Source organism: Neofelis nebulosa, chromosome 7, assembly GCF_028018385.1.
Source record: "Neofelis nebulosa isolate mNeoNeb1 chromosome 7, mNeoNeb1.pri, whole genome shotgun sequence".
Classification (NCBI taxonomy): Eukaryota; Metazoa; Chordata; class Mammalia; order Carnivora; family Felidae; genus Neofelis; species Neofelis nebulosa.
In genome coordinates, this window is record NC_080788.1 from 4,583,078 (window position 1) to 4,610,459 (window position 27,382).

Genomic DNA, 27,382 nt, shown 5'->3' on the forward strand with positions numbered 1-27,382 from the left:
TGTGCCCTCTGCTCTGTGTGCGGTGCTCTCTCTCGTACCCTGTGCTGCCCCTCCCCTCCACCTCATCATTCCCTCTTGGAGACAGGGCCAAGCAGGGCCCAAGAAGAGGCAGGGTGAGAGGCAAAGAGGCCCTGTGCTTTCCTTCCTCCTCCCCAGCCATGATTCAATGCTCCTCTCACCCCACCCCCACTTCCAGGTACCAGAATGGACCAAGTGCTCCAATCGAGAGAAGAGGAAGGAGAAGGAGAAACCCTTCTATTCTGACTCAGAGGGGGAGTCAGGCCCCACAGAGTCTGCAGACAGCGGTGAGGAGAGAGCAGAGCTGGGGACTCTGTGTGCTTCACATGGCCTCATGTGCCCACGGGGGCATGCACCAGTTTGTGTGCATCTGTGTGTGAGTCGGTGGTCCTGAGGGATTGCATGTGCCATACACATCCACCTGTGTCCTGGTTGGTCCGGTTGGCATCTGGGGCCAGGAGCAGCTCAGGGGGTTGCAGCTTCAGTGCTGAGTCAAGCTGGGACCCCAGGGCACCTGCTCTGGACCCAAGGAGGTCCGCACCCAGGGAGGGGGTCTGAGACAGTTCCTCCACAGACCCCGAGTCCGAGAGTGCCTCGGACAGTAAGAGCAGCAGTGAGAGCGGCTCTGGGGAGTCCAGCAGTGAGTCTGATAGTGAAGACCAGGAGGAAGAGAAGGGGAGGAGCAGTGAGAGGTAAGAGGGGAGCCAGCCAGGTGGCTGGTGGGGTTCAGGGGTCTCCTCTGGAAAAGGAGGGGGAATGCTCAGCCTTAGCCACTCTAAGAGCCCCTGATCTGGTGGGGCCTTCAGACCCCCAGTGCACTCCCATGATGGCTGCTGTGGCTGGCTACAGGGGGTCTCTGTGCTGAGCCTGCCCCCTCATGGGAACAGCAGGGAGAAGCATTGGGGGAGCAGGGACCCAGGCCTGTTTAGAGTTCTCACTGGAGCCCAGACATAGGAGCCCAGCTGGGCTCTACTGGCTCAGGCTCCCTCCCCTCCCCCCACTTTCCTGGTCTTTTCCTGCTCTTCTGTGAGGCAAGGGCAGGTGTGTCTGGGCTGGGCCTGAGCCCCATTCATCCCCTCTCCTCCAGTGAACAGAGTGAGGAGGAAGGTGAGAAGAGGAAGATGAAGAAAAGGAAGAAGGTGCCCGAGGGACAGGGAGAAGGTTCATCCTCAGAGGAGGACAGCGATTCCAGCAGTGGCTCATCAGAATCTGAGAGAACATCAGAGACGGAGGAGGAGCAGGTGGAACCTGCCTCTTGGAGGAAAAAAACAGTGAGAGCCTTGGGGCAGAGAGGGGGGTGGGCTCATGGGCCGGGGGCTTTCCCACATCCTGAGGCAGGCCAGTCGCCTCCCCACCATCTAGAATAGACCATGGCATCATCTACCCAACCCAGAACAGGCCAGGTGCTCTCCTCCTGCACCTGTATCCCATTTTTGTCTTTCAGCCTCCCAGTGGCAAAAGCGTCCCGGTAGCCAAGGAGATCTCCCTGCTTGACCTAGAGGATTGTGAGTTTGGGTAGAAGTCACCGGGGGAAGACCTTGGGAAGGTGGCTTAGGAAGGTCCCTAGGAGCTCTGGATTAGGTTCCCCAGGGCTCCGGGGTAAGGGGAGCAGATGGAACACACTTTTGGGGCCAAGAGGGCAGAGGGACAGCCTCCCCAGGTGTGGGGTTGGGATACAGCACCTGGTGTTCCCATAAGAGCCCCCAGGAGGCCATGTGCTTCGCTGTCCATGGTGCTGAACCGTCTCCTTCGCTGAGCTTTGGGTTCCCTGCTCAATCCAAGCCGATTCCATGTTGCCTCCCTCATCGTAGCCTTCCTCATCTGCTCCCACAGTCACCCCTCCCAGTGTCCAGCCTGTGTCTCCCCCCACGATCGTGTCCACCAGTCTGGCTACTGACCTGGAGGGCCTGACGCTCACAGACTCCCCGCTGGTGCCCTCAGTGAGTGGGATGGGGGAGGGACACATGTCTGGGATGCATCTTACAGTGTGGATTTGTGTGTGTGGAGGAGGGGTGTGATGTAGGGGATAGCTTTGAGTCCCCATTGCTGGGTGACCCCAGGTGAGGACAGGGCAGGGACAGGCTCTCTCCTTGTTCATTTCCATACTGGCCCTCCTCCACCCCTCCAGCTGCTGAGTCCAGTGGTAGGTGTTGGGAGGCAGGAGCTGCTGCACCGTGTAGCCGGTGAGGGGCTGGCCGTGGACTACACCTTCAGTCGCCAGCCTTTCTCTGGGGACCCCCACATGGTATCTCTGCACATCCACTTCTCCAACAGCTCTGATACCCCCATCAAGGGCCTGCACGTGGGCACCCCCAAACTGCCCGCCGGCATCAGCATCCAGGAGTTCCCTGAAATCGGTACGGAGGGCCTTGGGCATGTTGGAGGAGGGGGCTCCTGGGCAGTGTCAGTCTTTCTGTGGCTGCTGATGCCCGCTCCGTGCCAGGCCAGGCCATGAGGGCACAGAGAGGGCATCTAACATGATCGTGCCCTTGTGGATAGTACAGACTAGGAAACAAGCACGTTTGTATCAGGGCAGAAGGTGCTTGAGGCAGACAGTATGGGCCTTGGTTGTTTCAGGACTGACTTACATGGGGTAAGGGTGGGTAGGAAAAGGGTGTTTAGAATTCAGAAGAAAACCAGGAAATACCTCCAGGGACCTAGAAAGCCAGGAGTGCATAGAGGGGTGGTCAGCTCTGGCAGTGGAGGAGAGAATGGGTCTGGGTTCCAGACCTATCAGGTGACAGTATCTTTCCCTGTCCCCCTTTCCCTGCCTCATACCACTGCAGAGTCACTGGCACCTGGAGAATCTGTCACTGCTGTAATGGGCATTAATTTTTGTGACTCAACCCAGGCAGCCAACTTCCAGCTGTGGTGTGTATCCAACTCAGGGTGGGGTGGGAGGGTGGGCTGGAGAGGGGAGGGGGCAGAATATCAGGGATACATCGTGACCTGCTGGGTTCAGAAGTCATCCCAAGCTCTCAGATCTTCTCTCACTCTTTGTTGCCTCCAAAGTGGGAGGTGAGGGGAAAAGGTGCCTCACTTCATTTCTTCTCCCTCCATTTCCTCCCCACCCTTCCTAGTACCCAAACCCGGCAGTTCTACGTCTCCATTCAGCCACCCGTTGGGGAGCTAATGGCTCCCGTGTTCATGAGCGAGAATGAGTTCAAGAAGGAACAGGGTGAGTGCTCCCCAGGGTGGACAGGGAGGGGCTCGGCACCACCCACTGGGGCCCTGGAAGCTCATGGTGCAGTCCTGCTGGAAGGGCCTCGGCATCGTCAGAGCGTGGGCCTCTGGCAAAGGCTTCACAGAGGGTGGGACACTTCAGTGAAGCTTTGGAGAGAGCAGGACTCAGCCAGGCAGAAAATTCTAGGCCTGCATTCCAGCTTGGGAAAATATCATGAGTACGTGTTGGTGAAAGTTTGCAGGAACTGAGGAGAAAGACAATTTGGTTTGGTACACAGAGATAATGAGAACAAAGCTGAAAATGAGATGTTTGGTCCAGCATCTGGAAGTCTTGAATGCTGTGCTAAAGCATTTCAATCCCAGAATTTCAGAGCTGGAAGGGGTCACCAAAGTTATCAGGTCCACCTCTGCTGTGAGAGAGATTAGGACTTCATTAGACTTCATTTTCCTAACAGTGCAGAGGTCGCCGAAGGTGTCTGAGGAAGGGGCCAGCTTCAGGCCTCTGCCTCAGCAAGGGGGATCTGGCAGCACCCACAGCAAGGACTGGACTGGGGGGAGCCTGCAGTGGGGAACAGAGGCGGGACAGCCTAAGCAGAAGAAACATGGGGCTTTGTGAGTCCTGGCTTGAAATTCTGACCCCGCCACTCACTTGGTGTGTGACCTTGGCCTAAATTCTGTGACTATAAGGCTATTGCAGTAGATCTGGTGAGAGAAGGTGGGAACCAGATGAGAGCCACAGCAGAGGGAATGCAGGGCTGGGTGGGTAGGGGGAAGGGGGCAGCCGTGGGCAGCTGCCCTGAGAAGGAGAAGAGGGAGGTATGTGGGGATGGCAGGGAGAACTCGGTGCCCTTCCCCTAGACCAGGACTCGGCAAACTTTTTTCCATAATGTGCCGGAAAGCAAACGTTTTAGGCTTTGTGGGCCATGTGGTCTCTGCTACAATTACTTGGCTCTGCTGCTATTAACGCAAAACAGCCCCAGATAACGTGTAAATGAACGAGCGTGGCTGTGTTCCAATAAAATTCTATTTATGGACACTTAAATTTGAATTTCACATAATTTTCATATGTCATGAAATATTAATCTTTTGATCCCCCCCCCCCCCCGCCCCAGTGTTTTAAAAATATAAAAACCACTGTGGGCCGTACAGCTGGCAGGCTGGATCTGGCCTGTGGTCTGTAATGTGCCGAGCCCCGATCTGGAAGAAGGAGGAATGGGTTAGGCAGGGGAGGAGGGAAGATCATGGTTGGTTTCAGATAAGAGGACTGTGAGGTGCATTTGGGAAATTCAGGAGGAGGTGTTTAATAAGGCACTGAAGATGCGGGTCTGTGCCCCAGAAACACCTCTAGGTCAGAGTCATGAGTACAGAGGTGATGGAGGTGACAGCCAAAGCTGTGAGTATGAGTCAGATCCCCCTGGCAGAGAGATGGGTGGGAAGATAAGAAGGCCAAGGAACTTCCTTGTGGAAAACCTGCATGCTTCCGGAGAAGAAGGAGGGGAGGGATGAGAGAAGGAACAGAGTAAGAGGTGGAAGGGGTGCCCTGGGGTGGTCTACAGGCCAGGATGACCCAAGACCTTCAGCTCCAGCAGACAGGAGGCTGCCCACATCAGAGAGCAGGCCATCGCCCAGGGGGACAGAGGCCATCTGCAGCGGGTTGGAGGAGACCAGGGCTTGAGGAAATGGAACCCTCTTGGGAGGACTTTGGCCACGTAAGGGAGGGATGCACGGCAGTGGCATGAGGAGGGAGTCTTGCTTCCAGAAGGGACTTTTGAGGGACTTGGAGACTTGGACATGGGGAGAGTGAAGGGATGGGGCAAGGAAATGTCACTAGTCTGGAATTAGGAGAGGCAGGGGCAGCAGGAGAGGGATGTCCGTTCTCAAAAGAAGGAGAGGGGAAGCAGCAGGGAGGGGACAGAGGGGCTGAAGAGGAGGTGGCAGGAGGGCAGACAGGGTGTCGCATGGCTGGCCTAGAGTGTGTGAGTGGAGAGGAGAGGTCAGCCCTGTAGAGGAGAGGTTGTGGATGCCTGGGGGCTTTGGGAGCCCTGGCCAGGTATGGAGCCGTTGCCTCCTTGAGCTCCTCTCCAAGCTGACTGGCCACCATGTCCACTGGTGCCTCCCTCCCAAGGGGATGGTCGCCCGGATGTCTGATGCTGGGGAAATGCCAAGTCAGTCTTTGGTCAACAACACGGATAGAGCCCTGGGTGGGGTGGGGAGGCTGGCTTCCCAAAGGAGGGTGTGGTCCAGGAGGAAAGTAGCCCCTGCTCAAGACAGAGAGAGGTTCACACCTGCTCTTAGCATGAGACCTGCCAGCCTGAGGAGAACTTGGTGAGGATACCCCGTGGTCAGACCCAGGAGCCAGCCTCTGAACCGTGCGGCCTCCGCCCTCATCATGACCTCTGTCCTCAGGAAAGCTGACAGGCATGAGCGAGATCACAGAGAAGCTCACACTGCCAGACACCTGTCGGAATGACCACATCGTGGTGCAGAGAGTGACTGCCGTTGCCAACCTGGGTCGTGTCCCTTGTGGGGCCTCTGATGAGTACAGGTACTCAGCCCCCAGCAGAGGGGAGAGGCGGGCTTTAGGGAGGCCTGCTTTGCAGGAGGGTCGCATGCCCAAAGGCCAAGACCCTTCCTCTACCCTTACCGCAGATTTGCGGGGAGGACGCTGACCAGTGGGAGCCTGGTCCTGCTGACCCTGGACGCCCCGCCCACTGGAGCCGCCCAGCTGACCGTCAACAGCGAGAAGATGGTGATCGGCACCATGCTGGTGAAGGACGTGGTGCAGGCTCTGACCCAGTGATTCCTCTTTGACCTGCTTCTCTCTCCCTCATGACATCTGGGCTGTTAGCCCCACTTGTCTTTCCTCTCTCTCTCTCTCTCTCTCTCTCTCTCTCTCTCTCTCTCTCTCTCTCATAGCAGTTTCCTCATGCCAGAGAGCATCGGTGGGGGGGGGGGGGGACTCTTGCCCTCTAGTCACTACCAGGCTCCCCCGCAGCCCCTCCCCCGCCCTGTGGGTCCCCTAGCGGCCTATGTGGGGGGAGCCGCTCCCTCCAGTCTTCCCGGCTTTCTGTAGCTATTTCTGCAGCAACATCCCAATAAAGTGTCTTCTCCCTACGTGCTGACTCAGCTTTCCTTCCTTCTGAGGGGATCCAGGGGAGACAGCTGCTAAGTGTGACCATGTGACCCTTGTGAAAGATCATTACTGACTTTCTAGGGACGGCTGTGACTGACTCTCATAGGTGACTCTGGTTGTACCCCAAGGTGACGATCCCTTAGTCCCCAGGCATGTGTGCGGAAGAGACATCCAAGCAGGGATGGGAAGGCCAAGCCGGAAGAACTCCTTGGTCCTGCAAAAGCAAGGCCTTTCCAGTGATTATTGGTCCCCCTGGATTTCCCTCCTGGGCCTCTCTTTGGGAGAGACTCATAATGTGGGGGACTCCGCAAACATAGGCGCGAGGTTCAGAATATGTCAACTGGGGAGCCCCCACCTTGCTGGGGAGATGACCCGACCAGCCCTCCCGGAAGGGGAAGAACGGGAAAGAGATGGAAAGTGCTTCTCAAACAGCCCAGCATCAGATCACTTGCAGATTTCGTTAACATGCAGATTCTGATCAGTGTCTGTGGTGGGGCCTGAGAGCCTGCATAGAGAGAGTGCACACGCGTGGGTGGGGGGAGTGCAGAGAGAGAGAGAGGGAGACAGGATCTGAAGCAGGCTCTGCGCTGACAGCCGACAGCCGGATGGGGGGCTCGAACTCACAAACCATGAGATCATGACCTGAGCTGAAGTTGGAAGCTTAACCGATGGAGCCACCCAGGTGCCCCCAGATTCTGCATTTCTAACAGGGTCCCAGTGGCAGATGCCGTCGCTCTGTGGATACATGTGTGCGGTGAAGATGTGGAGGGAGCCCCTGCCCCTGGGACACGTCTTCTGGAGGTGGTCATCAGGGTCATGGCCCTCCTTGATGCCTTTCCTGGTGAGGAAAGAGGCTGAGTGAGCAGGGGTCCCAAAAGGTGTAAAAAACAACACAGTAGCATGTATTCCAACAACAACAAGAGTCTGTGATCAATAAGTTTCAGAATAATGGGTTTAAATGAAACAAGGTTACTTCCCACAGGCCTTCTCAGAGCCTTTACCATGACAATTTGCACTGTGACCTAACCATCCCCAAAGGGACTAGGGAAGTGTTACCCAAAATCAGTTCTGACTTTGGAACACCCCCCCCCCCCCCGAACACAGTGACTGCCTGGGTTACAAGGAACACACTCAATGATAGTTTGAGACGTGATGCCTCAGCTTCTGATCCTCTGTGCTTCAGACTCGTCCCTTGGCGGTATCTTCTCACAGCCCTGTTACCCCATCCCCGAGCGAGTCTCTGCAGGGTAAAGACAGATGCGGCAGGTGTTCCATCTCCTCATAGGGGACACCCCCCCCCCCCCGTCTCTGGGGACTTGCCGGGCTCCGTGGCACCAGAGAGCAGCTGCAGCCACTGCTTCGTGAGGAGCCTTGGAGCCCCACAGTCTCCCTGGGATCACTGTGTTTTGTCACTGCAGGTTTGGAGATGGGACTGATCTGCCAGTCAAGGGCCACTCGAATGGTCGACTTGCTCTCACTTCTGTCACTGAATCAGCACTGCCCACAGCATAAGAAGGTGAGAGCAGTTTCCCAGGGAATTTGAACAGGACCATCAGAGAATTACCAACAATTCTGTGCTTTGCAACAGAGGTCCTAGATGGACTCTGTTAGGAGCCGGAAGTGTACCCCCTGGCCCCTCTCGCCAGGAGCTCACAGCCCGGACTTCCACAGCCTCTGAGAAAGGGGAGCTCTAACCCTGAGCGAGAATCCCAAATGCCGGAACTTTTAGCAACCACACACCTTCCCGGCTTCTCCCTGGTACCTGGAAAGAAAGAATGCTTGTCTTCTGTCTGGGATCTGGGAAGACACAAGACACATACGTCCCTGTCTGTATTTTTAAGGGACTGTTTTAAAAAATACTATTTAAGAAATGTAAATGTAAATATAATATTCATGTAGAAAATTGTACAGATCACAAGTGTGCAGTCTGATGAATAACCCGTGTAAACAAGAGACTGAGTGTGACGGCACACCCACCTCAGGTTGCCTTCCAGTTTGCGGCAGTCTTTTGTTTTGCTCGGAGATCACGGAGCTTCGAGACGGTCTGACACCAGACTCCAGTTGTCAGTGGGATCCCAGAAGGCCGGCGTGGACTTGTGTCAGGCAGTGCCGACGTGCTGGCCTGTGCTGCTCTCTGGGGCTACGAGGGCACCGACCACCCCCCGTGGCAGAGGCACCGACCACCCCGTGTATGTGGAAATGAGCCGGATTGTCTTCTTGCTTTAACTGGGGGAGAATGTGAGGGAGCAGCTCTGGGAAAGAAGGAACTCGTCAGGGCTTGGGCAACGTGACCTTGATCTAGGCCTTTATGTGCCAGAACCCCAGCACCTGCACCTGCAGAGGGAAGGCACGGAGGAGGGGAGGGTGGGAGAGGGTGAGGCGTGGTCCTTCTCCCCAGGACAAGGCCAGACTGAGGCCCCGGGATCCTGACAAGAGCAGCTGCGTTCTCGCAAATAAACCCCTAAACTTGGTTTCCTTAGCTGGAAACCAAGCCCAGGGCCTCTTGGGTTCTCACGGTGCTCCTGGTGCTGAGACCCCGGGCATCTCTGACCCATTGACAAGTGGCTCAGGACAACCAGCCCTCAGTGTGATCAGTGTGGCCGCTGACCTCCAGGACGGCCCCCAGGGATCCCTGCTTCCTGGCATCCTCGCCCTCGGGCCACCGCCTCCTACCTTCCATCAGGCTCTGTGCGCGTGCACGCCGGGATACTGCCGCAGTGACGGTACGTCTGAGATGAGGTTATACAAGTCAGCGCGCCTCCATCCCCGCATCTTTCTCTCTTTCTCCATCTGGTCATTTGCTCTGGAGAGGGCCGGGAGCCATGTCTTGAGCTAAAGCCAGCAGCCCTGTGGAGAGATCCACGTGACCAGGGACTGAGGCTTTGCCAGGGGCCGCTGGAGCGAGCCACGAGGCAGACCTGCAGCTCCAGGCACAGCTTCCGATGACTGCGGCTCTGGCAGACAGCCCAGCTGCATCCCTGGGGCGGGGGGATCCCGAGCCAGAACCACCCAGCTAAGTCATCCTCGGGTTCCTGACCCGCAGAAATTGTCCGAGGCCATACACTCTTGTTTCAAGCTGTTGTTTGGGGTTCACTTTACAGCCACACGTGAAGACAATCCAACCCCGACCCATCTCCCGGGGCGTTGGAAAAGTCCTTAGAGGCGGCCAGGGCTCCGGTCTCTGGCCTTCCAAGCACTTTGCTCTGACATTCAGCGTCAGTGCTGTGCTGGAGCAGGCTGGCGCTGGCTCAGAGCACCGACTGTCACGCCTCCAGGAATTCTGTGAGCTGGGTAGTGTCACGCTGGTAGTTTGAAATCAGCTGTGGTGGGAGTATTTACGCCACAGAAATAGGTGAATACTGCAGATCGCTGGCCCTCCCCACAGCCAATCGTCAGACGTCTGCCAGCACACCTCTGCCTTTAATAATCTCTGTCCCTCATTGCTTTGAAAAAGTGTGATATTTATTTGTTTATTTTTCAGAGAGAGAAAGAGCACGAACAGGGACGGGCAGAAAGAGAGAGAGAGAGACACAGACTCTGAAGCAGGCTCCAGGCTCTGAGCTGTCAGCACAGAGCCCGATGTGGGGCTCAGACTTGTGAACCATGAGATCATGACCTGAGCCAAAGTCAGATGCCCAACTGACTGAGTCACCCAGGCGCCCCCCCAAAACTGTGCTGTTTAAAGACTAAAATAACAGGGGCACCTGGGTGGCGCAGTCGGTTAAGCGTCCGACTTCAGCCAGGTCACGATCTCGTGGTCCGTGAGTTCGAGCCCCGCGTCAGGCTCTGGGCTGATGGCTCGGAGCCTGGAGCCTGTTTCCGATTCTGTGTCTCCCTCTCTCTCTGCCCCTCCCCCGTTCATGCTCTGTCTCTCTCTGTCCCAAAAAATAAATAAAAAACGTTGAAAAAAAAATTAAAAAAAAAAAAAGACTAAAATAACAACCACTAGTGTACTGATTCCTGGCCTTAAGGACTGAAGCATTTATCAATCCAGGCAATACTTCTCATACTCATTTCACAGACTCTTCCCTCCTCACCGATTTGGAATTTTCCGTTTATCAATGCCATGCATTTTTGTTTTGTACTTTTACTACATATGGATGTGTCCCTAAACAACATGTGATATGGTACTTTGTGATAACAGTGTACTACGTGTTTTATTTTTTATGTTTTTTTATTTATTTTGAGGTGGGGGGGGAGAGAGAGAGAGAGAGAAAGCAGGGGAGGGGCAGAGAGAAGGAGACAGAATCCCAAGCAGGTTCCGCACCATCAGCACAGAGCCTGGCCTGGGGCTTGAACTCACGAACCATGAGATCATGACCTGAGCCGAGATCAAGAGTTGGATGCTTAATCAACTGAGCCACACAGGCGCCCTTAAATTTTTACATAAATGGCATCGTAAAGTATGTATGTATCCTTCCTCCTGCTTTTTTCACTCAATATTATTTCTGAGTCATTTCTGTTTCTGTAACTGGTTTTATTTCATTTACTTTTCCTTATAGATGATATTCCATTGTATGACTATACCACAACTTATTGCTCCATTCTCCTGCTGGTGGGCATTTAAGGTGGTCATTTTATTTTTGCAATTATACATGATTCAGCTATTGGCATTTTTACTCCTGTCTCCTTTAACACATGCAAACGTTTCTCTACGTTTCCCTAGGAGTAGAATTGCTGGGTCATAGAGCTTACACACCTGCAGCTTCACAAATCACCAGAGGAGCTATACTTGACATCAAGAATGGTCACAGCACTGTGTTCATGAGTCCCCAAACTAGAAACAATTCAAATACCAATCAACAGGAGAATGGAGAAACAAATGCAGTATAGCCATACCAAGGAATACTACTTAACAATACAGAGGGCTGAACTATTGCCCCATGCGACCACATGGGTGAATCGCACAGATACCACGTTGAGGGGAAGAGGCCAAATCTTACATGAAGTTCTACAACGGGCAGGATGAATGTCAGGAAGTCAGTAAGAATAACAGTTACCCCGAGGAGTGAGGTATAAAGTGGGAAGAGCATGACGGAACCGTACAGGGTTCTGTAAAGATTCCAGGCCTTGATGTGGGTGACAGTTACCTGTATATACGTAGGTAAAAGATTGATGAGCTGTACACTTAAGATTTGTGCATTCCATACTATACGTGTTATCCCTCAATTCAAAACATCTAGAAAAGAAAAACAAAAATCAAAGTCGGGGAGCCAGTTTATACCCTCACTGGTGGTGATCCTGCTACTGGGATAGTGAAACTTTGTCATTTGGTCTGTGTGACAGGTGTGAATGGTATCTACTGTGGTTTCATTTGCATTTCCCTGGTTATTGCTGAGGTTACACATCTAGTGATGTGTTTGTTGGCCATTTGGGTTTCCAGTTTCTGTCCATTGCCTATTCCCATCTTTTGTCCTTTTTTCTACAGGGTTGTCTTTTTTCCCTCACTGATTGTAGAAGTTCTTATGTATTCTGGAAACTAGTCCTTTATGGATCTCACATTGCAGGTATCTTCTTCAAGTCTATGACTTGTTTTTTTAAATTAAAAAAAATCTTTTGTTAAATCAAAGTTTTAAATTCCAATGTGGCCAAATTTATCAATCTTCCTTTATGTCCTGTGGTTTTTGTTTCTTATTTACAAAATTCACCCATACTCTGAGGTAATAAAATATTCTAATATTTTCTTCTAGAAAATTTCCAGTAATGCCTTTCACGTTTATATCTTTAACCCACTTTAAATTAACATTTGTGTATGATGAAAGGAGGGGCTGATCCACATTTTAAAATCCCGCTTTACAAGACATAAACAACAGCGACAGCAAAGAACATGCTTTCTTCTGCGCGGAGCATGGGAAAAGTCTAGCAGAGACCGTGTGCTTACGTTGCTACCTCACGGTCTTGAGTTCCTCAGTAAATCCCCCTCGTGATCTTTTGCAACCAGAAAAATTATGTTCTTCCAGCACTGTCTTTCGTTCTTTCGGCTCTCTGCCTGCTGTGGAAGCACTGAGCACCTGAGCATATAGAAGACTGCAGGGTCCCTCCTGTCCTCCTAGCATACGCGTTTAAAACTTAGTCCGGCCAATTAGCGTTACACTTAAAACCTGTATTGTAAGTCTTGGGCTTGACTACAGAGACGGTGCCAGGCATAGCTAGGCTCAAAAGGCTGTTTGTTGACTCTGAGAATGGATAAAGCTGCCTGTTTGTTCCTGCTACTCCTGCCAGTGACCAGCTGTGGAGACTTAACGGAGTCACTTAATATCTCCACCTCTGCTGCTTTCCACATCCTCCCCTGTGGATCGTGGACACCTTCCAGTCAGAGGTACTGTTCTTCCTGTTCTACCTGTAGGCCTGGCCAAGTGTGGGCAGGGAGCACAGGGGCATGGCCACACCTGAGGCCATGACTGTATTTTGACTCAGCCACCCCTTCCTTCACTATGTAAGGAGCTCTGGGGTCAGTCTGAAGGAAATGCACACATCAGGGTGCTGGGAATCTTGTTCTCATCTGGTAGAGACTTCAGGCTCTGGAGCAGGAAGGCTGTCTGGGTTTGAGCTCCCACTCTTCCATTTCTAGCTGGGAGTCCTTAGGCTAGTTACTTCGTGGTTTTTTGGGGGGTTTTTTGCTTCCATTTTCTCATTGAACACAGGTAAAACACTGAGAACAGTGCCAAGTGCACAGTGAGTGTTCAGGGAAGGTCAGCTCTTATTACTGCAACAGCAAGTTTAGGAAGAGGGATTTTAAGCAGCAGCAATTTCTGTCCCAAGTCACCTGAAAGATGCATTCATTTTCTTATGGCTAGGAGCTTTAAAATTTGAAAGAGCTCCCAGATACTTATTCCCTTGGGCACTAGCCCAGGTTTCAGATTCTTATCTTGTTCAGCTTTGGGTCAAGGAGGAGGAAGGATAATCCCAAGTGTGCCGCGAGAGGGCTGGATGGGGCCCCTAGACATATTGGGCTTGGCTCTTTTAATTTGAATTAGTGACCAAATTTAAAACTGGGAAGATTTCACATTAAAACAAAAAACCTAAGACAAGCCGGATTGTCCTAAAAGATCCAGCTAGGCTGGGACCTCATTCCTGCATGGTATCCATCAGCCAATTGCCCCTTCGGATGTGCCTTGGGCCTTTCTGGTGCTCTCACCCGCCCTTACGTGGGCTCCTGTGATATATATATAGGTGTCTAGGTTGGCATCCCCTAAGACAAGCAAGATACACCACTTCAGAGCAGCTGTCCTATGCTGTCGGCCAGAGTAAAACTTGGGGGTGGGCTGCTCCCCAAGAAGGAAGGGCTCCAGGAAGGAACCCCTGAAGGAAGGTCCCAGTGCCGCTGAATCACAAGGTATGGTTTTCTGGGTAGCTGGAATGGGCTGCCTTGAGGATGGGGGCTGGTGGCTAATCAGGAAGAGGGTAGAACAGTTGTGGGTAGGGGAGGCCAGGGCCCCCTTTTGTCCTACTCCTGCAGCCATCATCCTCTCTGCCCATGACCCCAGCAACCCAAGGAAGCTCCCGGCAGGAGGATGTGTCTGAGACTGGCTAACTTTCACCGTCACTGAGTCCTCCTGTGCGCTTCCACTCCATCTGTTCTTAGCCTGGCCACCTTCTTGGGGTAATCCTCCTGAAACACTAGGTTAGGCCCTTGACTTCCTCTCCATCCACAGAAACCTACTGTTACCTACCCCCCCCCCCGCCCCCGCCTTAGCCATTAGATCTAGGCCAGCCTCACCAGTCTGCCAGGAAGGCAGCAGTCCTGTTTTCCCAACTGCCAGGAGGAGCCTTGTGCTTAATAAATGCTTTCTAAACAGTGTTAGGACGATGAGAGAACATGTGAAACACTCAGTAATGTTCTGCGAACGCTGGTCCCTCTCCTCCTCACTCCAGTCCCTGTTTCTCCCCAGCCGCTACTAAGTCTCCAGTAACATCTTAAGAGACCTGATACTGCCATTCTCCTGCCTACAATTCTTAATCGTTCCCTGCTGTCTGCAAAATAAAGGCACTTCACAGACTGGGCCCGGGCTTTCCTCCTGTGGTGTCGGCACATATTCCCCTTACGTCCTGGTCAAATTGAGCCTCTCTGTTCCATTCTCCTCCCTGCCTTTGCTCGGTCTCCCGCCTGGAATGCCATCTCCGCCTCTGCGCGTGCTTGGGGGTTCCAGACCGCTCCCGCACCAGCTACCCCAGGTCGCCTTTCCTGACGACAGCCGGATCACGGTGGTTTCTCCTGCCCCGTGGCCGCCGCCCTGTCCCTCGTCCCCACTCCGTCAAGTCCCATCACAGTCCGGCAGGAGCGTCGGGATTGGTTTCCCCAGGGAACTGCGGCCCAAAGAGGACCCCGAGTGTCTTAGGAAGTTTCCGGAATCCCCCCGACGCGCCCCCCTTCCAGCACCGGGAGCAGCCGATCTAGTGTGAGCGCGCGCCTGCCGGAGTCCGGGAACAGGGGCAAGGGCACGGGCTAGGGCAGGGGCGCGCAGGGCCGGCTCCCGCCCTGGAAGGGTCCTTGGAAGAACAGGAGCACCGGCACGGGGATCTCCTGACAAACCACACCGCCGCCGCGTCGCAGCGGCTTGTAAGTCCCACACGGGGAAAAGTGAGGCCCCGCAGAGAAGTGACTTGGGCAGGGTCACTAGGTGAGTAGCGCGCTCAAGCGTGGGCCTCTGGCCTCCCGGTCCTGGAGCCCAGCTCCGGGTGGGCGGCCGAGCCCTCGGCCGGGCCTGCAGGGAGGGGCGGGGCGGGCGGAGGCGGGGGCCCGGGCGGGGCCGACACAGGTGCTTCGCATCCGGCCGGGGCGGAGGGGGGGGGGGGGGGGGGCGCGGCTCCGCGGGGCTTTATAAACGGCCCGGGGCGCGGCGCTGTGTGCGGCTTGCTGCAAAAATAGTGCCCACGTGTCTGCGCGTCCTTTGCCGCGCCGGCTCGCCGCCCGCCGGCCGGCCCGTCCGTCCCGCAGGGCCACGCCGGCCCCATGGCGTTCCCGCTGGTAAGAGCCGCCTGCCGCCCGCCGGGGCGGGGCCGGGCGGGGCGCGGTCCCGGCCGCTGCAGCTAACGGTCCGCGCGCAGCCTCGGCCGGCTCGGCGGTCCGCTCCTCCCCCGCCCCCCCCCGCCGCCGAAGGAGCGCGAGCCCCGGGCGGGGCGCGGGTCACGTGCCCGCGGGCGTGGGGCCTCGTGGAGGAGTGTGTGCGAGGGGGGGCAGGGAGCCTCCTCGTGACTCAGGGCCTTTGGGCTTAAAGGCGCCGCGGCCCTCCGGGGGCGGCCGGCGGGGCCTCCAGGCTGCACTGCGGTCTCCCGGTGGCCTCGAGTGTATGTCCAGACGGGAGCCGACCGGACGGAAAGGCGCCTCGGCGCCGGGAGCACTTCCTTCTCCCGCAGCCGTCGCACGTGAGACCCGAAGCCGCCGGCGCAAGGAGCTCACGCACCGCGGAGAGCCCCGCGCCAGTCTCGTTCGTCCCCAGTGGGCGCCGGGGGTGAGTGGCCCGGTGGGGCGGGGCTGCCGGCGGTGGAGACCCCCGCGCCGGACCTACGCCGATCTGAGAGTGCCACGACGGCAGTGGGCACGGCTCCTTTAAGGCGGAGGGATCAGGCCCCTCGTGCGGACCGCGCTGCCCGGCCCGGGGGGTCACGTGGCTTCACACGTTCGATTGTGTCGGAGCCGCGTTCTGGGGGCGGGGCTGGCGAGGGTAGGGTCCCACGCGGGTGGTCGTCGGGCACGTGCGCCCGGGCTTCGCGCGGGGGAGGCTGGCGGCTCTGAGGTGAGGTGGGTCCTGCGGACGCCGGCGGGCGGCCGGGCAGGCGTGGGGGCGGCGCGGCGGTGGAGGGAGCGTAGGCCGCACCTGCCTCGGCTTTCCCCAAGGGCGGCCGGGGGAGAGGACCCGGCGTGCCTGTGGCGCCCCGGTTCTGTCATTCTCTCCTCAGTCCCGCTTCGGGCCGGTTGCACCAGCTGGGGGGAGGCGGGCGAGGAGTGCGCCCCGGCCTCGGGCGGGGGCGGGCAGCTGGCTAGAAAGGCCCCCGGCGGGGCCGACGGGACCCAGACCGAGGACAGGCCACTCACCCCCTGGCGGTCCCGCTCGGCGTCGTTCCCCGGGCTTTTTCGCGGACTGGGCGTTGTGTGTCGTGCGGTCGCCCCTGACTTTGTAGCCCTGTTCCCGGGGGTGGGAGGCCGGGCCGGCGCCCTCGTGAGCCGCCCGGCGCCGCCCGAGGGGCCTGCGACAGGCCGAGAAGCCGAGGCGCACCCGGGCCCGGGAGCGCAGCCCGGTTTCGCGGCCGCGTGCGCCTCGCAGGCCTCGCCCCGCTGCGCGCGCCCCGCGGGAGCCTCGCGCCTGGGGAGGGAGGCCGGCCGCACCCGTGAGAACCCGGCGGCGGCCCCTTCCCCCCCCCCCCCCCCCCCCCGCCCCCCGCCGGGCGCCGCAGCTCCGCGGCAGCTGCCGCCTCTGGTCTCCCTGGCTACCGCTCCGCCGCCTCCCCGGGCACCGAGTAAACTCTGCGTCATCCGTCGGGGCGAAGGGCCAGCGGGGCGCTTGGCGCCCTGGGAGGCGCAGGTGTGCGGCCGGCCGCTCCCGGAGCGCAGGTGACGGCCAGCTTGCGCCCTCGGGCCGGGCCTGGGGACGCGCGCGGCTGACGGGGAGGAAGGACTCCGGACGGGCCGCCCGGAACCCGGGAAGCTCAGGTCGGTGAGGGGTTTCTGTCGGGGGTGAGGAAGGGAATGCAAGGAGGGTTGGTTTCTGGAGCTCGGGGTGCTCCGGGCCATGTGTGGTGGGGGCGGTGAGGACGGGAGCGCCCAGGCCCCCCCCTCCCCCCCCGCTGCTCTTCTCCCCTTCCCGGTGGCGCTGGCTTTGAGCCGCACGTGCTCCCAGAGCACGTTGCCGTCGGGGTTGGCTTTTGTCCCAGCGATCGAATTCGAGCTCGAGTTGGCCTGGCGGTGGGATTTGGAAGTTGGCTTCCCTGCGTGCAGGTGCGTGTTCCTGAGCGCAAAACGCTTGCCATCCCTCCTCCCAAGGCGCGTTCTCCAGTCCTCTCCCACGCCCGGGCCCCCCCCCGCCCCCCCCCCGCCCCCCCCCCCCCCCCCCGAGCGGAGGGGACTTTGGGCCAGCTGTACGCGAGCCGGTGCGGTGCACGGGGTGGGCGACCGTGGAAGCACGCCCAGGGCACCCGACACGGCCGTGGTGCTGTGATCTCTGCCGCCGTGGCACGCCTCCTGGCAGTGTTCACGAGGCGGAGAGTGGAAGAAGACCCCAGGCTTAACGCCAAAGTTGTTAGCCAGTGAGCTCTCGATAGTGGCTGTCTCAGTATTTTCATGAGTCATCGAGCTGTTTATTTTGTTTTAAATCCTTAAAGCTGGTTGTGTGCTCCCATCCCTCCAGGGGCCCGAGGTAATATAAAGGAGCGAAGCGGGGAGAGGAGGGAAAGAGTTGTAGTGCGTCCGGAACCACAGAACTTCCGTCTCTCTAAAGGGAGCAGCTGGTTGTTGCCACACAAAAACGTGGGCCCGGGTTGATGGATCTTTGATTTTTTTTCTTCCTAGTTAAAGCTGCCGGTCTGTTTTAAATGCAGCAATTAAAAAACTGAATAGTGTAGGACCAAAGGTAATCTGTCTCTGAAGAGTAGATTCCAGGTGAGGACTAGACTAGTTTTGGGATCTCGGTCTTCAAATGTTCCTTTTAGGTGTCCCCTCCCCCCCCTATTTTGTAAATGAGGAAACAGGCTCTGAAATCAAGTTACAGGGCTATTAAGGAATAAAATTCAAGTGTGAACCTAGGTCTTTCTGGTGCCGTAGCTCAACGTGATAGTCTGTGTATTCCGGTATGTCCGAGGGGGTCAAGGCTTACTGGTGATGTAGTTTGTAGAGAAAAAGTGGTGCTTTATGCTGGAGCCCCATTCACAGGCAAAGTGAACCTTACTTAACTGCGTTGGAGGGAATGTCTGGTTGTGGAAGTCAGTGTGGGTCTTCTGAGCATTAGTGCAGCGGCGTTGCCGTCGGGAGGAATGTGCTGCGTCTATCATTCCACCATGTGTGTCACAGCGGTTCGCTGATCTGAGAGAGCCTGAGGTCTGGAGAAATCGGGCTCCTCCCCCTGGGGCGGGGGTGACCCTCCCAACCCTCTGCACAAAAGACTTTCCTTTTTCAGGACAGTTAAAATTCTGATAACTTTTGAGATTAGGCAAATGTGAAATTAGATAATTGTTTGAAGACTCCAAAAGGAGAATGTGGCTTATTAAGCCTCACCTTTTCTCTCATAGCTAAGATTCCCAAAATCATGCCTCCTAGATTTCCAGGAAGAATTAATAGGGGTTTTAGCAGTACTTACTGAGATCTTCTTGAATAAGCTTCCAGGGCGTAAGATGCCTCTCTTTGCCAGGAATGAGAGACTGGGTTTTCATTCTGGGTAAAACTGGGTAAAATTTAGACTGGCCGCAGTGTACAGAGCCACACTAGCAGAGGTAAAGGGATTTGTACCTTTTATTTCTGTATTTTATTCCCAAAGGGTTTAAAGCATAAAGCAGTAAAGACCATTTTGCCAGAGGGATTTTTCTGTGAAAATTCACAGAGAAATATAGACTTGATAGCTTTTTTTTTTTTTTTTTAAACCTGTGGTCTGGACAGTTTTTGGAAGGTTGGAAGCTTTAAAATGTTACCTGTTTCCAGCTGCTTTTCTAGCAGACCTTTTTAGCCCAAGCACTCAGGAGTTTAGTGTTTGTGAATTTGGGGGTGGGCAGGAAGAGTGAGATGACTAAAGTAGCTCTCTGCTGGTACTTTAGTGTTTACATGATAGGCAGTATCTGTGCAGATCTTCTCATTCATTGGTTTCAGGTCCCTGGTCTAAATGACCGTTCCCTAAAATTATGTGTTTGTTTGAAGTGCAAATTAATTAGTGGGTTTGTACCTCTGGCTTGAAGTTTGGGACAGGAATGCATACCAAACCTGGATATTAAGGGTAGGCTGTTATCTTCAGTAGCTAGTGGTGGAGTGAGTAAAAGAAATCATAAGATCAAATAACAAATTATTTTCTTTCCTATGGGAGAGCTGTGCTAATCCCATCCTGTTTTGCAAATCTGCTTTTCCTAGGCAGTATCTAAGCTGTACTGACTCTGGGGAGAACTTGCCAGAAAGCCTGGGGATAGAGGGTGAGGGGGTTAGTAAGGGGGTTGGACCCAGAGGTTGGAGTAGAGGAGGCTACAAGAATTTTTGCTTCAGTCTGTTGTTTGATTTAAAGCCAAGAATCCTTGATCGCACCTGCCTCCTTGGCCCCCCACATTGCAGCTTTGGAAGTGCTTTGTTTTCTTTCCTGCCATTGTTGCAGCCTGCTTTGGTTATACCTCCTCATGAGAGCTCAGCCACTTTAGTGAGCACAAATTTTAAGTGCTGAAAGTTTTTATCTTCAAGGTAGGAGCCCCCCCCCCCCAAAGAAGAATATCTGTTATAATAAACTAGCTGAAAAGGTGGAATGAACCAAGGTACATAATGTGTGTTAATATTTCCTATATTTTATGGGGAAAATTATCTGACTTTCCATAAAAAGTCAGTAACCAAAGTTCAGTATTAAATTTGCATTGTAAACATAATTTTCAGTAAGTTTTCTTATTTGGGATTTAAAAAGCCTCCAGTCAGGGATTATTTTGCTTCCTTAACGTATAATATGTTTTTAAATAACAGGTGTGGGGGGGAGGGAGAAATTCCTGACTAGTTGGGGTAGATCTTTGCTTTCAGTAGCACAGAAGAACCCGTAGGCATGGATAACATTTGAATTCTACTTTGTTTTTTTAGTATTGTTGTATGGTTGGAACACTTGTTGGATTATAGTGAGTGAACACTCTTTGTTTTGATTTTTAAGGCATTTTGTGATTACTTGCCTTGAGGTAATTGTAGAATCCCTAGAGGGCAGGTCTAAAGATTGATTTGTGTGTGAAAAATGGGTCACGGTTGTATCTAGCTGTTGATTCTGGGAGTAACTTAGCTGTAATCGCGTTACTGGTTTCTTTATTCTTGGCCAGCGTTATATGCTGATATGTGTACCATCCTGACAGATTTAGCACGATGGCCAGAAGTCTGTCTCCTTGGATAAAGGTATGAGAGTTGCTTTCTGTTGGAGGAAAGCGGTTACCTTGAGCTGTTTTTGGGGTTTTTTTTTTTTTTTTTTCCTTTTGACAGAACACTTAATCTCTTACTACTTAACACCTGTGCTCTCTGCAGTCTGGCTTTGTGCTCCTGGCTTCTGGCTCTGATACCATCTGTCTCCCAAGTCTGTCCTTTCTCCTGAGACTGTTGTGCTTGTTTGTTTGTTTGTTCGTTTGTTTTTTTAAGCTATAATTTTGGAATGGTTTTGAAGCTTAGAAGATATTAGAGACCTGTCGGTCTCCCAGATGTAACTTGGAGTTGACAACGCAGATCCTAATGGCTATTTTCACGGATGAATTAAGCTGAGAATGAAAAGTGGTTGTTTTAAGTCCATTCAGCGAGTGGATGATAGAGCCAGAACTTGAACTCTGGTCTCTTCCTTTCCAGATGGGTATTTCTAGAATTCAGGCACCTTGACCTTTGCTGTATTGGTCTCTGAGACTTAAAATCTCAGTCTCATGAGACTCTATAGCTTTCCCCTTGCCCTGTCTGATCTTTTCTTGTCCTGGCACTTAGAAGCTTTCTCATCCCCCTGAATGCCACATTCCTTATGGTTCATTCTGTTGGCTCTTTCTTGTCCCTTTATACAGAGGGCCTGTATATTCTTGCAGCACTAGTTCTCTCTGTGTGTGACCAGGCTTGAGGTTGTTCTCCAACTGTAATAGCGTTACTGGTTTCTTTATTCTTGGCCAGCATTATATGCTGATATATGTACCATCTTGACAGGTTTAGCATCATGGCCAGAAGTCTGTCTCCTTGGATAAAGGTATGGGAGTAGCTTTCTGTTGGAGGAAAGCAGTTACCTTGAGCCCAGCCCTGATTGTGCTCAGAATCCATAGTTCTGACTGGCTTACTGAATGAGTTCTATCTTGCTGAAGTACAGTGAACCCAGCAGTTTTAAAAACAGAACCAATTTTTTCCCCTTACTTCATCTCCTGGGGCCAATCTGATTCTATCCCCTCTACCCGATTAGTCTCTTTTCCCCCCAACTAGACTGTAGTATCCTCTAGGGGGAGAGAATGTGTTTGGGTGTTCTGATTTTTATTTATTTATTAAAAAAAGTGTTTTTTAACGTTTATCTATTTTTGAGACAGAGACAGAGCATGAACGGGGGAGGGTCAGAGAGAGGGAGACACAGAATCCGAAACAGGCTCCAGGCTCCGAGCCGCCAGCACAGAGCCCAACGTGGGGCTTGAACCCACAGACCGCGAGATCATGACCTGAGCCGAAGTCGGACGCTCAACCGACTGAGCCACCCATGCGCCCCTGATTTTTATTTTTTTAATGTTGATTTATTTTTGAGAGAGAGCACATGCAGGGGAGGGGCCGAGAGAGAGGGACAGAGGATCTGAAGCAGGCTCCACACTAACAGCAGCAAACACCATGGGGGCTCGAACTTACGAACTGTGGGACCATGACCTGAGCCGAAGTTGGACTCTGGAACTGACTGAGCTACCCAGGCACCCCCTTTCTTTAACATTTTTCAGTTACTGGAGGCCCCAGTACAGACACTAGGTAAATACATATTTGCAGCTTTCCTTTGGAAACTATAAAGCCTTGACGTGGTCTAACTCTGTGTCTCTCTTAGCCCCTGCCACCTTTCCTTCCTTCTCCCTTACCATGGCCACTGCTAGTTCAGGGCCTCCCTTCAGTATTTTCAGTCTGGTCTTTACCTTTTTCCTCAGTTCTTGGCTGCTCACACCCACCACTCTGGAGCGCTACCATACTAGTGGTCCTGTTGCTCCTCAGACCTATCCTCCTGGGATTGCAGAGCAGGAAGAGTAGAGTCACTTCTAGTACAGTTTATTGGCATTGCCTTGATTCCTGCGAAGGTGCCAGTTTTACCCACTCGTTACTTTACTTTTGTATCATCGTTGCAAATGTCAGCATAGTGAAAAAAGAAATTGGTATTTTAAGGTTATGAAGGTAGTTTTAGCCGTGTGGATTTCTGAAAGGGCTTTGTGGACCTTCACGAGTGCACAGACCTCACTTGGAGAACTGCTTCCACACAGTAAGGGCCAGTCCCCTTGGTAGCGTACGAAGCCCATCATGGTCTGGCTTCAGTCTAGTAGTCTACTGGTCTCCTCCTTGAATCTTTTTAAAATTGAGAGAGAACGTACATATGGTAAAAGGCACTAATTGTAAGTGTATAGCTTGGTTAGTTTTTACATGTTGATGTTATTTTTATATACCTAAGAAACTGCCACACAGATGAAGATCTAGAATGTTCCCTTCACTTGTTAAGATTCCCTTGTGCCCTTTGCCATTCTGTATCTCACCCTTGACCCCCCCCCCCCCATGAACTACTGTTCTGACTTCTGTTGTCATCGATTGGTTTTGCCCATTTTTTGAACTTAAAAATGAAATCGTGTAGCATGCACTCTTTGGTGTCTGACACCCCCCCCCCCAGCTTAATTTAATATCTGAGATTTCTACAAGTTGCAGTGGAAGCCCGAATTGATTGCTATAATCCTACCATTTCCAGAATTAATAGGGTGGATTACTACACCTAAACTGTGCAAGCAATGTGATTTATGCTGAATACCTGCTTCCCTCCTGGAGTCTGGAATTTGGGTGTATTCCAGGCAGAGGCTGCCTTTGTGACCATCCCTCAATAAAAAACCCTGGGAGCCAAGTTTCTAGCACGCTTCCCTCGTTGGCAACATTTCAGGTATGTTGTCACAACTTGTTGCTGGGGGGAGCTAAGCGATTAAGTTTATCTTCTATGACTCTCCTGTAAGAGGACTCTTGGAAGCTTGTACCTGATTTCCCCCAGACTTTGAACCATGTGCCCTTTCCCTTTGCTGGTGTTTCTCTGTATCTTCAGGCTGTAATAATTAGCTGTATGTGCTGAGTACCACTCTATGCTGAGTCCTGTGAGTCCTCTTGGTAATTGATCAAATCTGGGGGTGGTCTTGGGGACCACCAGCACTGTGGGTATTTTGTTTCTCTTCAGAGTTTGAGTATAAAACTGCTGTGACTATTGTACCTGCCTTTTTATAGTCCTGTATACTTCTTTCTCTTGTATATGGGAGCCTGAGTGCAACTTCTGGGTCATAGCATAGTGTCCCTTGCAATTAAAATTCTAGCAACAGCGAACTTCTAGTTGCCTGAAAGCACCCATTTCATCCCCCCTTGCCCTTGTACATGTTCTTTTTTGCCAGACTGCCTTCCCCACTCCTACTATGAGTGTATGGTAAAACCTTTTAATATTTTCACCTCCCTAATACCCTTGTTATTTCTTTATATATTTATTGTTGAGCTTACAAAATAGCATGTAACATACTGGATGTGCTTGTGTTCCCATTAGACTAACTCCTTGGGTGCAGGGATTGTCTTATTTACCCTCTGTCTCCAGAATGGCTCCTGGCATATGATGAGAATACAATCAGTAAATGTAATTGTAATCTTTGGGTCTGCAATCACCAGGTTATGTTGTTATGGGTTCTTTATTTTTTGTTCATGTAAATTGTCTCTGGTCTGAGGGGTTTAAAAACTCCCAACTGCTGAAATGACTTTGAGTGGCTTGGGGCTTTGACAGTGACAGAGCTAGAATTTGTGACTAAAGTTTTATTTTTCATCCTGTCTTAACATTGAAGAAAGGAGTCACTACCATTTATGGAGGTTGTGATTGAGGTGGTCGAACATGCCTGTGAAAGGCATGTGATATGGGTCTGCCTTCCTGTGGTGTCTGAATTGAGTACCTGCAAATGTGGCAGATATGATACTGAGTACTGCTTCAATGAAGGTCTTTGAGGGCCTTACCATTTATAAAATGCAGAGCTAACAGTGCATATAGCTAACAGTTTGATAGGTAAGTGTGACAAGAGCTACAATTTTGGTGGCCGTGTGTTCTGGATATTCTTGAGCAGTCGTGGTATTAAATATTTCCTTCATGTTCTCATAAACCTGTCCTGGAAATTGTAGGATTTCCTTTTCCAGACTGAGTTTATAGTGTGTGTGTGTGTGTGTGTGTGTGTGTGTGTGTGTAAGAAAGAGAGGGAGGAAGAGAGAGAGGGAGGAAGAGAGAGAGGGAGGAAGAGAGAGAGGGAGGAAGAGAGAGAGGGAGGAAGAGAGAGAGGGAGGAGGGAGAGAGAGATGCATTAGATATACTCTGTGGAAACTGAAAACTAATCAGAAAGGAGAGATCCAGAAGAAAGGGGTTCCTGAATTAAATGAGTGGAGAAGAGTTAAGGATCAGATCCACCAAAATAGCAAGTAAGGTGAACTTGAAATGGTGGTTGGGTTTGGCAACTATGAAGTCCTTAATTTAGGAGTTCTGTGGTGTCTTTTTGCAGCTTTGTGCCAGCAGGATATCGTGGGTTCAGGGGACAAATGGGTTAAGAAGTATAGCACCTTTTTAGAAAGTTGGTAGTAGAGCAAAAGAAAGAAGGCAGTGACTTGGGAGGATGTTTTAAGTCAAGGAAGATTTTTTTTTAAAGATGAGAGAGCCTTGGGCATACTTACAGATTGTTGGGAAAGAACCAGTGGAGAAGAGAGGAAAGTCAGGTCGTGAAGGAGAGGAAGAAGGGGTGGTATCTTGAATTTTGTATCTGGTGATGGATTTATTTTGTCTCTCTGTAAGGACCTGCAGCCATTTCTCCTTTATTACTGGTGAACCTCCCTATCTAGCCCTATTCCTCTGCTTTCTTTCATTGAATTTACTGTGTTCTGTATCCACTCTGTGTTTATTCTCTGCTTGTCTGTTCTTCCCACACTTACGGAAATTCTGATTTTTCATTAGTCTCTAGCTAATTGTCACACTATTCCAGATACCTTAATTTATTCTTCTCCTGTGTGTAGCATATTGTGCTTACCTCAATCTCCATTTAACTAACTAGATTTTCTTCTCCCACTTAACTAATTCTCCTTTGGGCAGGGATTATGTTTTATCTGTCATCTCAAAATCTAATGTAACAGGCTTTTAGTACTTATGAAATACTAGATTGAACTCTGTGAAGCTGCCATTTTGTTGGTTGCAAAAGGTCGAGTATTGGCAGTTTTGTATGGACCAACATAATAAATTTTAATTCCTTCCAGTGTTGCACAGAAGACTCGAGGTGGAATTTCAGTTAAGAATGGACAAGTAAGGGTCAAGGAGAAAGTCAAACATAGAGAAGCACTTCTTAGCTACAGACTCATTGAAGTTCAACCAGAAACTGGCTTTGAGTGACCAGGTGACCAAAGCAAAGGTGGACATTTGGCTAGATGATTTACATTCTTCCATAAAGATAACCTGTCAATTCCTCAGGTGAAACTGTAGCCATTTCCTAATCTTTGGTCTGAATAACATTTTTGTAAGTGGTTGTTCATATAAGGACTGTTCAGAATTGTGGTTAAACAGTATCCTCAGAATCATGAGTGTAAATCCTATAGAGGTTTTTTTTTTTTTAGCGTTATTACTATAAAGATCAAATTGCCAAAGTACGTCTGTGAACTAGTTCTTCAGGGGCATCTAAGTATATTGCCCCCAATATACTGTTGGTGTATCTTAATTAAAACCTAAATGTTCAAGATGAATGCTTTCAACTAAAAAAAGATGTAATTAGAAAATCTTATTCTCAAAAATTTTTTTAATCTTAATTTTTTCAACCTAACGCTTTGTTTTAATTTACATCCAAATTAGTTAGCATATAGTGCAACAATGATTTCAGGAGTAGATTCCTTAATGCCCCTTACCCATTTAGCCCATCCCCCCTCCCATACCCCCTTCAGTAACCCTGTTTGTTCCCCATATTTATGAGTCTCTTATGCTTTGTCTCCCTCCCTGTTTTTATATTACTTTTATTTCTCTTCCCTTCTGTTCATCTGTTTTGTCTCTTAAATTCCTCATATGAGTGAAGTCATATGATATTTGTCTTTCTCTGACTAATTTCACTTAGCACAATACCCTCCAGTTCCATCTACGTAGTTGCAAATGGCAAGATTTCATCCTTTTTGATTGCCAAGTAATACTTCATTGTATGTATGTGTAGATATATACCACATCTTCTTTATCTGTTCATCCATCGATGGACATTTGGGCTCTTTCCATACTTTGGCTATTGTCGATAGTGCTGCTGTAAACATTGGGGTGCATGTGTCCCTTCGAAACAGCACACCTGTATCCCTTGGATAAATACCTACTGGTGCAATTTCTGGGTCATAAGGTAGTTCTAGTTTTAATTTTTTTGAGGAGCCTCCATACTGTTTTCCAGAGTAGCCGCACCAGCTTGCATTCCCACTCAGAAATTTTTTTTTTTTAATTTTTTTTTCAACGTTTTTTATTTATTTTTGGAACAGAGAGAGACAGAGCATGAACGGGGGAGGGGCAGAGAGAGAGGGAGACACAGAATCGGAAACAGGCTCCAGGCTCCGAGCCCTCAGCCCAGAGCCTGACGCGGGGCTCGAACTCACGGACCGCGAGATCGTGACCTGGCTGAAGTCGGATGCTTAACCGACTGCGCCACCCAGGCGCCCCTCAGAAAATTTTTTAATGTGAACACAGTTTTGCTGGAAGCTTAGTAGATTGCGATCTGTGAGGGGCGCCTGGGTGGCGCAGTCGGTTAAGCGTCCGACTTCAGCCAGGTCACGATCTCGCGGTCCGTGAGTTCGAGCCCCGCGTCAGGCTCTGGGCTGAGGGCTCGGAGCCTGGAGCCTGTTTCCGATTCTGTGTCTCCCTCTCTCTCTGCCCCTCCCCCGTTCATGCTCTGTCTCTCTCTGTCCCAAAAATTAAAAAAAAAAAAACAAAAAAAAAAACGATTGCGATCTGTGGACCCCAGGTTAAAACTCCGTCTTGAAGAGTAAAGTGTGTGCCCTTCAGAGAGTCTTCCTTAAATCTCTCAACTGGCTTTCATGAATCCATAGTAAATAATTAGCAGAAATGGTCTTGAGGTCTGCAATATAGGTATTGTGTTTTTGATTAAAGGCAAATTATATCAACTCAGAGATGGTAAAGTTGGCATTCATTA

At 51.8% G+C, this 27,382-nt stretch overlaps 2 protein-coding genes across 13 annotated transcripts in view; both read left to right on the top strand.

Moving 5' to 3' along the window:
- The window catches only part of AP3B2 (adaptor related protein complex 3 subunit beta 2), a 33,905-nt gene extending 27,904 nt beyond the window's left edge, over positions 1 to 6,001 (top strand). For all 3 annotated transcript variants that reach the window (XM_058736444.1, XM_058736443.1, XM_058736445.1), the window contains 10 exons: positions 197 to 305; positions 593 to 710; positions 1,106 to 1,289; positions 1,463 to 1,523; positions 1,852 to 1,958; positions 2,147 to 2,375; positions 2,805 to 2,889; positions 3,099 to 3,196; positions 5,608 to 5,746; positions 5,851 to 6,001. In XM_058736444.1, coding sequence (XP_058592427.1) covers positions 197 to 305; positions 593 to 710; positions 1,106 to 1,289; positions 1,463 to 1,523; positions 1,852 to 1,958; positions 2,147 to 2,375; positions 2,805 to 2,889; positions 3,099 to 3,196; positions 5,608 to 5,746; positions 5,851 to 6,001 — 1,281 coding nt within the window. The remainder of the gene's footprint in view (positions 1 to 196; positions 306 to 592; positions 711 to 1,105; positions 1,290 to 1,462; positions 1,524 to 1,851; positions 1,959 to 2,146; positions 2,376 to 2,804; positions 2,890 to 3,098; positions 3,197 to 5,607; positions 5,747 to 5,850) is intronic.
- A 9,194-nt stretch (positions 6,002 to 15,195) lies between these two features.
- Positions 15,196 to 27,382, top strand: part of CPEB1 (cytoplasmic polyadenylation element binding protein 1) — a 92,500-nt gene continuing 80,313 nt past the window's right edge. For 2 of the 10 annotated variants that reach the window (XM_058736451.1, XM_058736455.1), the window contains exon 1: positions 15,577 to 15,786. In XM_058736451.1, the coding sequence (XP_058592434.1) occupies positions 15,625 to 15,786 (162 nt within the window). In that variant the 5' untranslated portion in view covers positions 15,577 to 15,624. Of the gene's footprint in view, positions 15,303 to 15,570; positions 15,787 to 15,944; positions 16,072 to 16,915; positions 16,990 to 27,382 lie in introns of those variants that run through there. The other 8 variants (XM_058736454.1, XM_058736458.1, XM_058736450.1 and 5 more) reach the window with 8 other exon arrangements.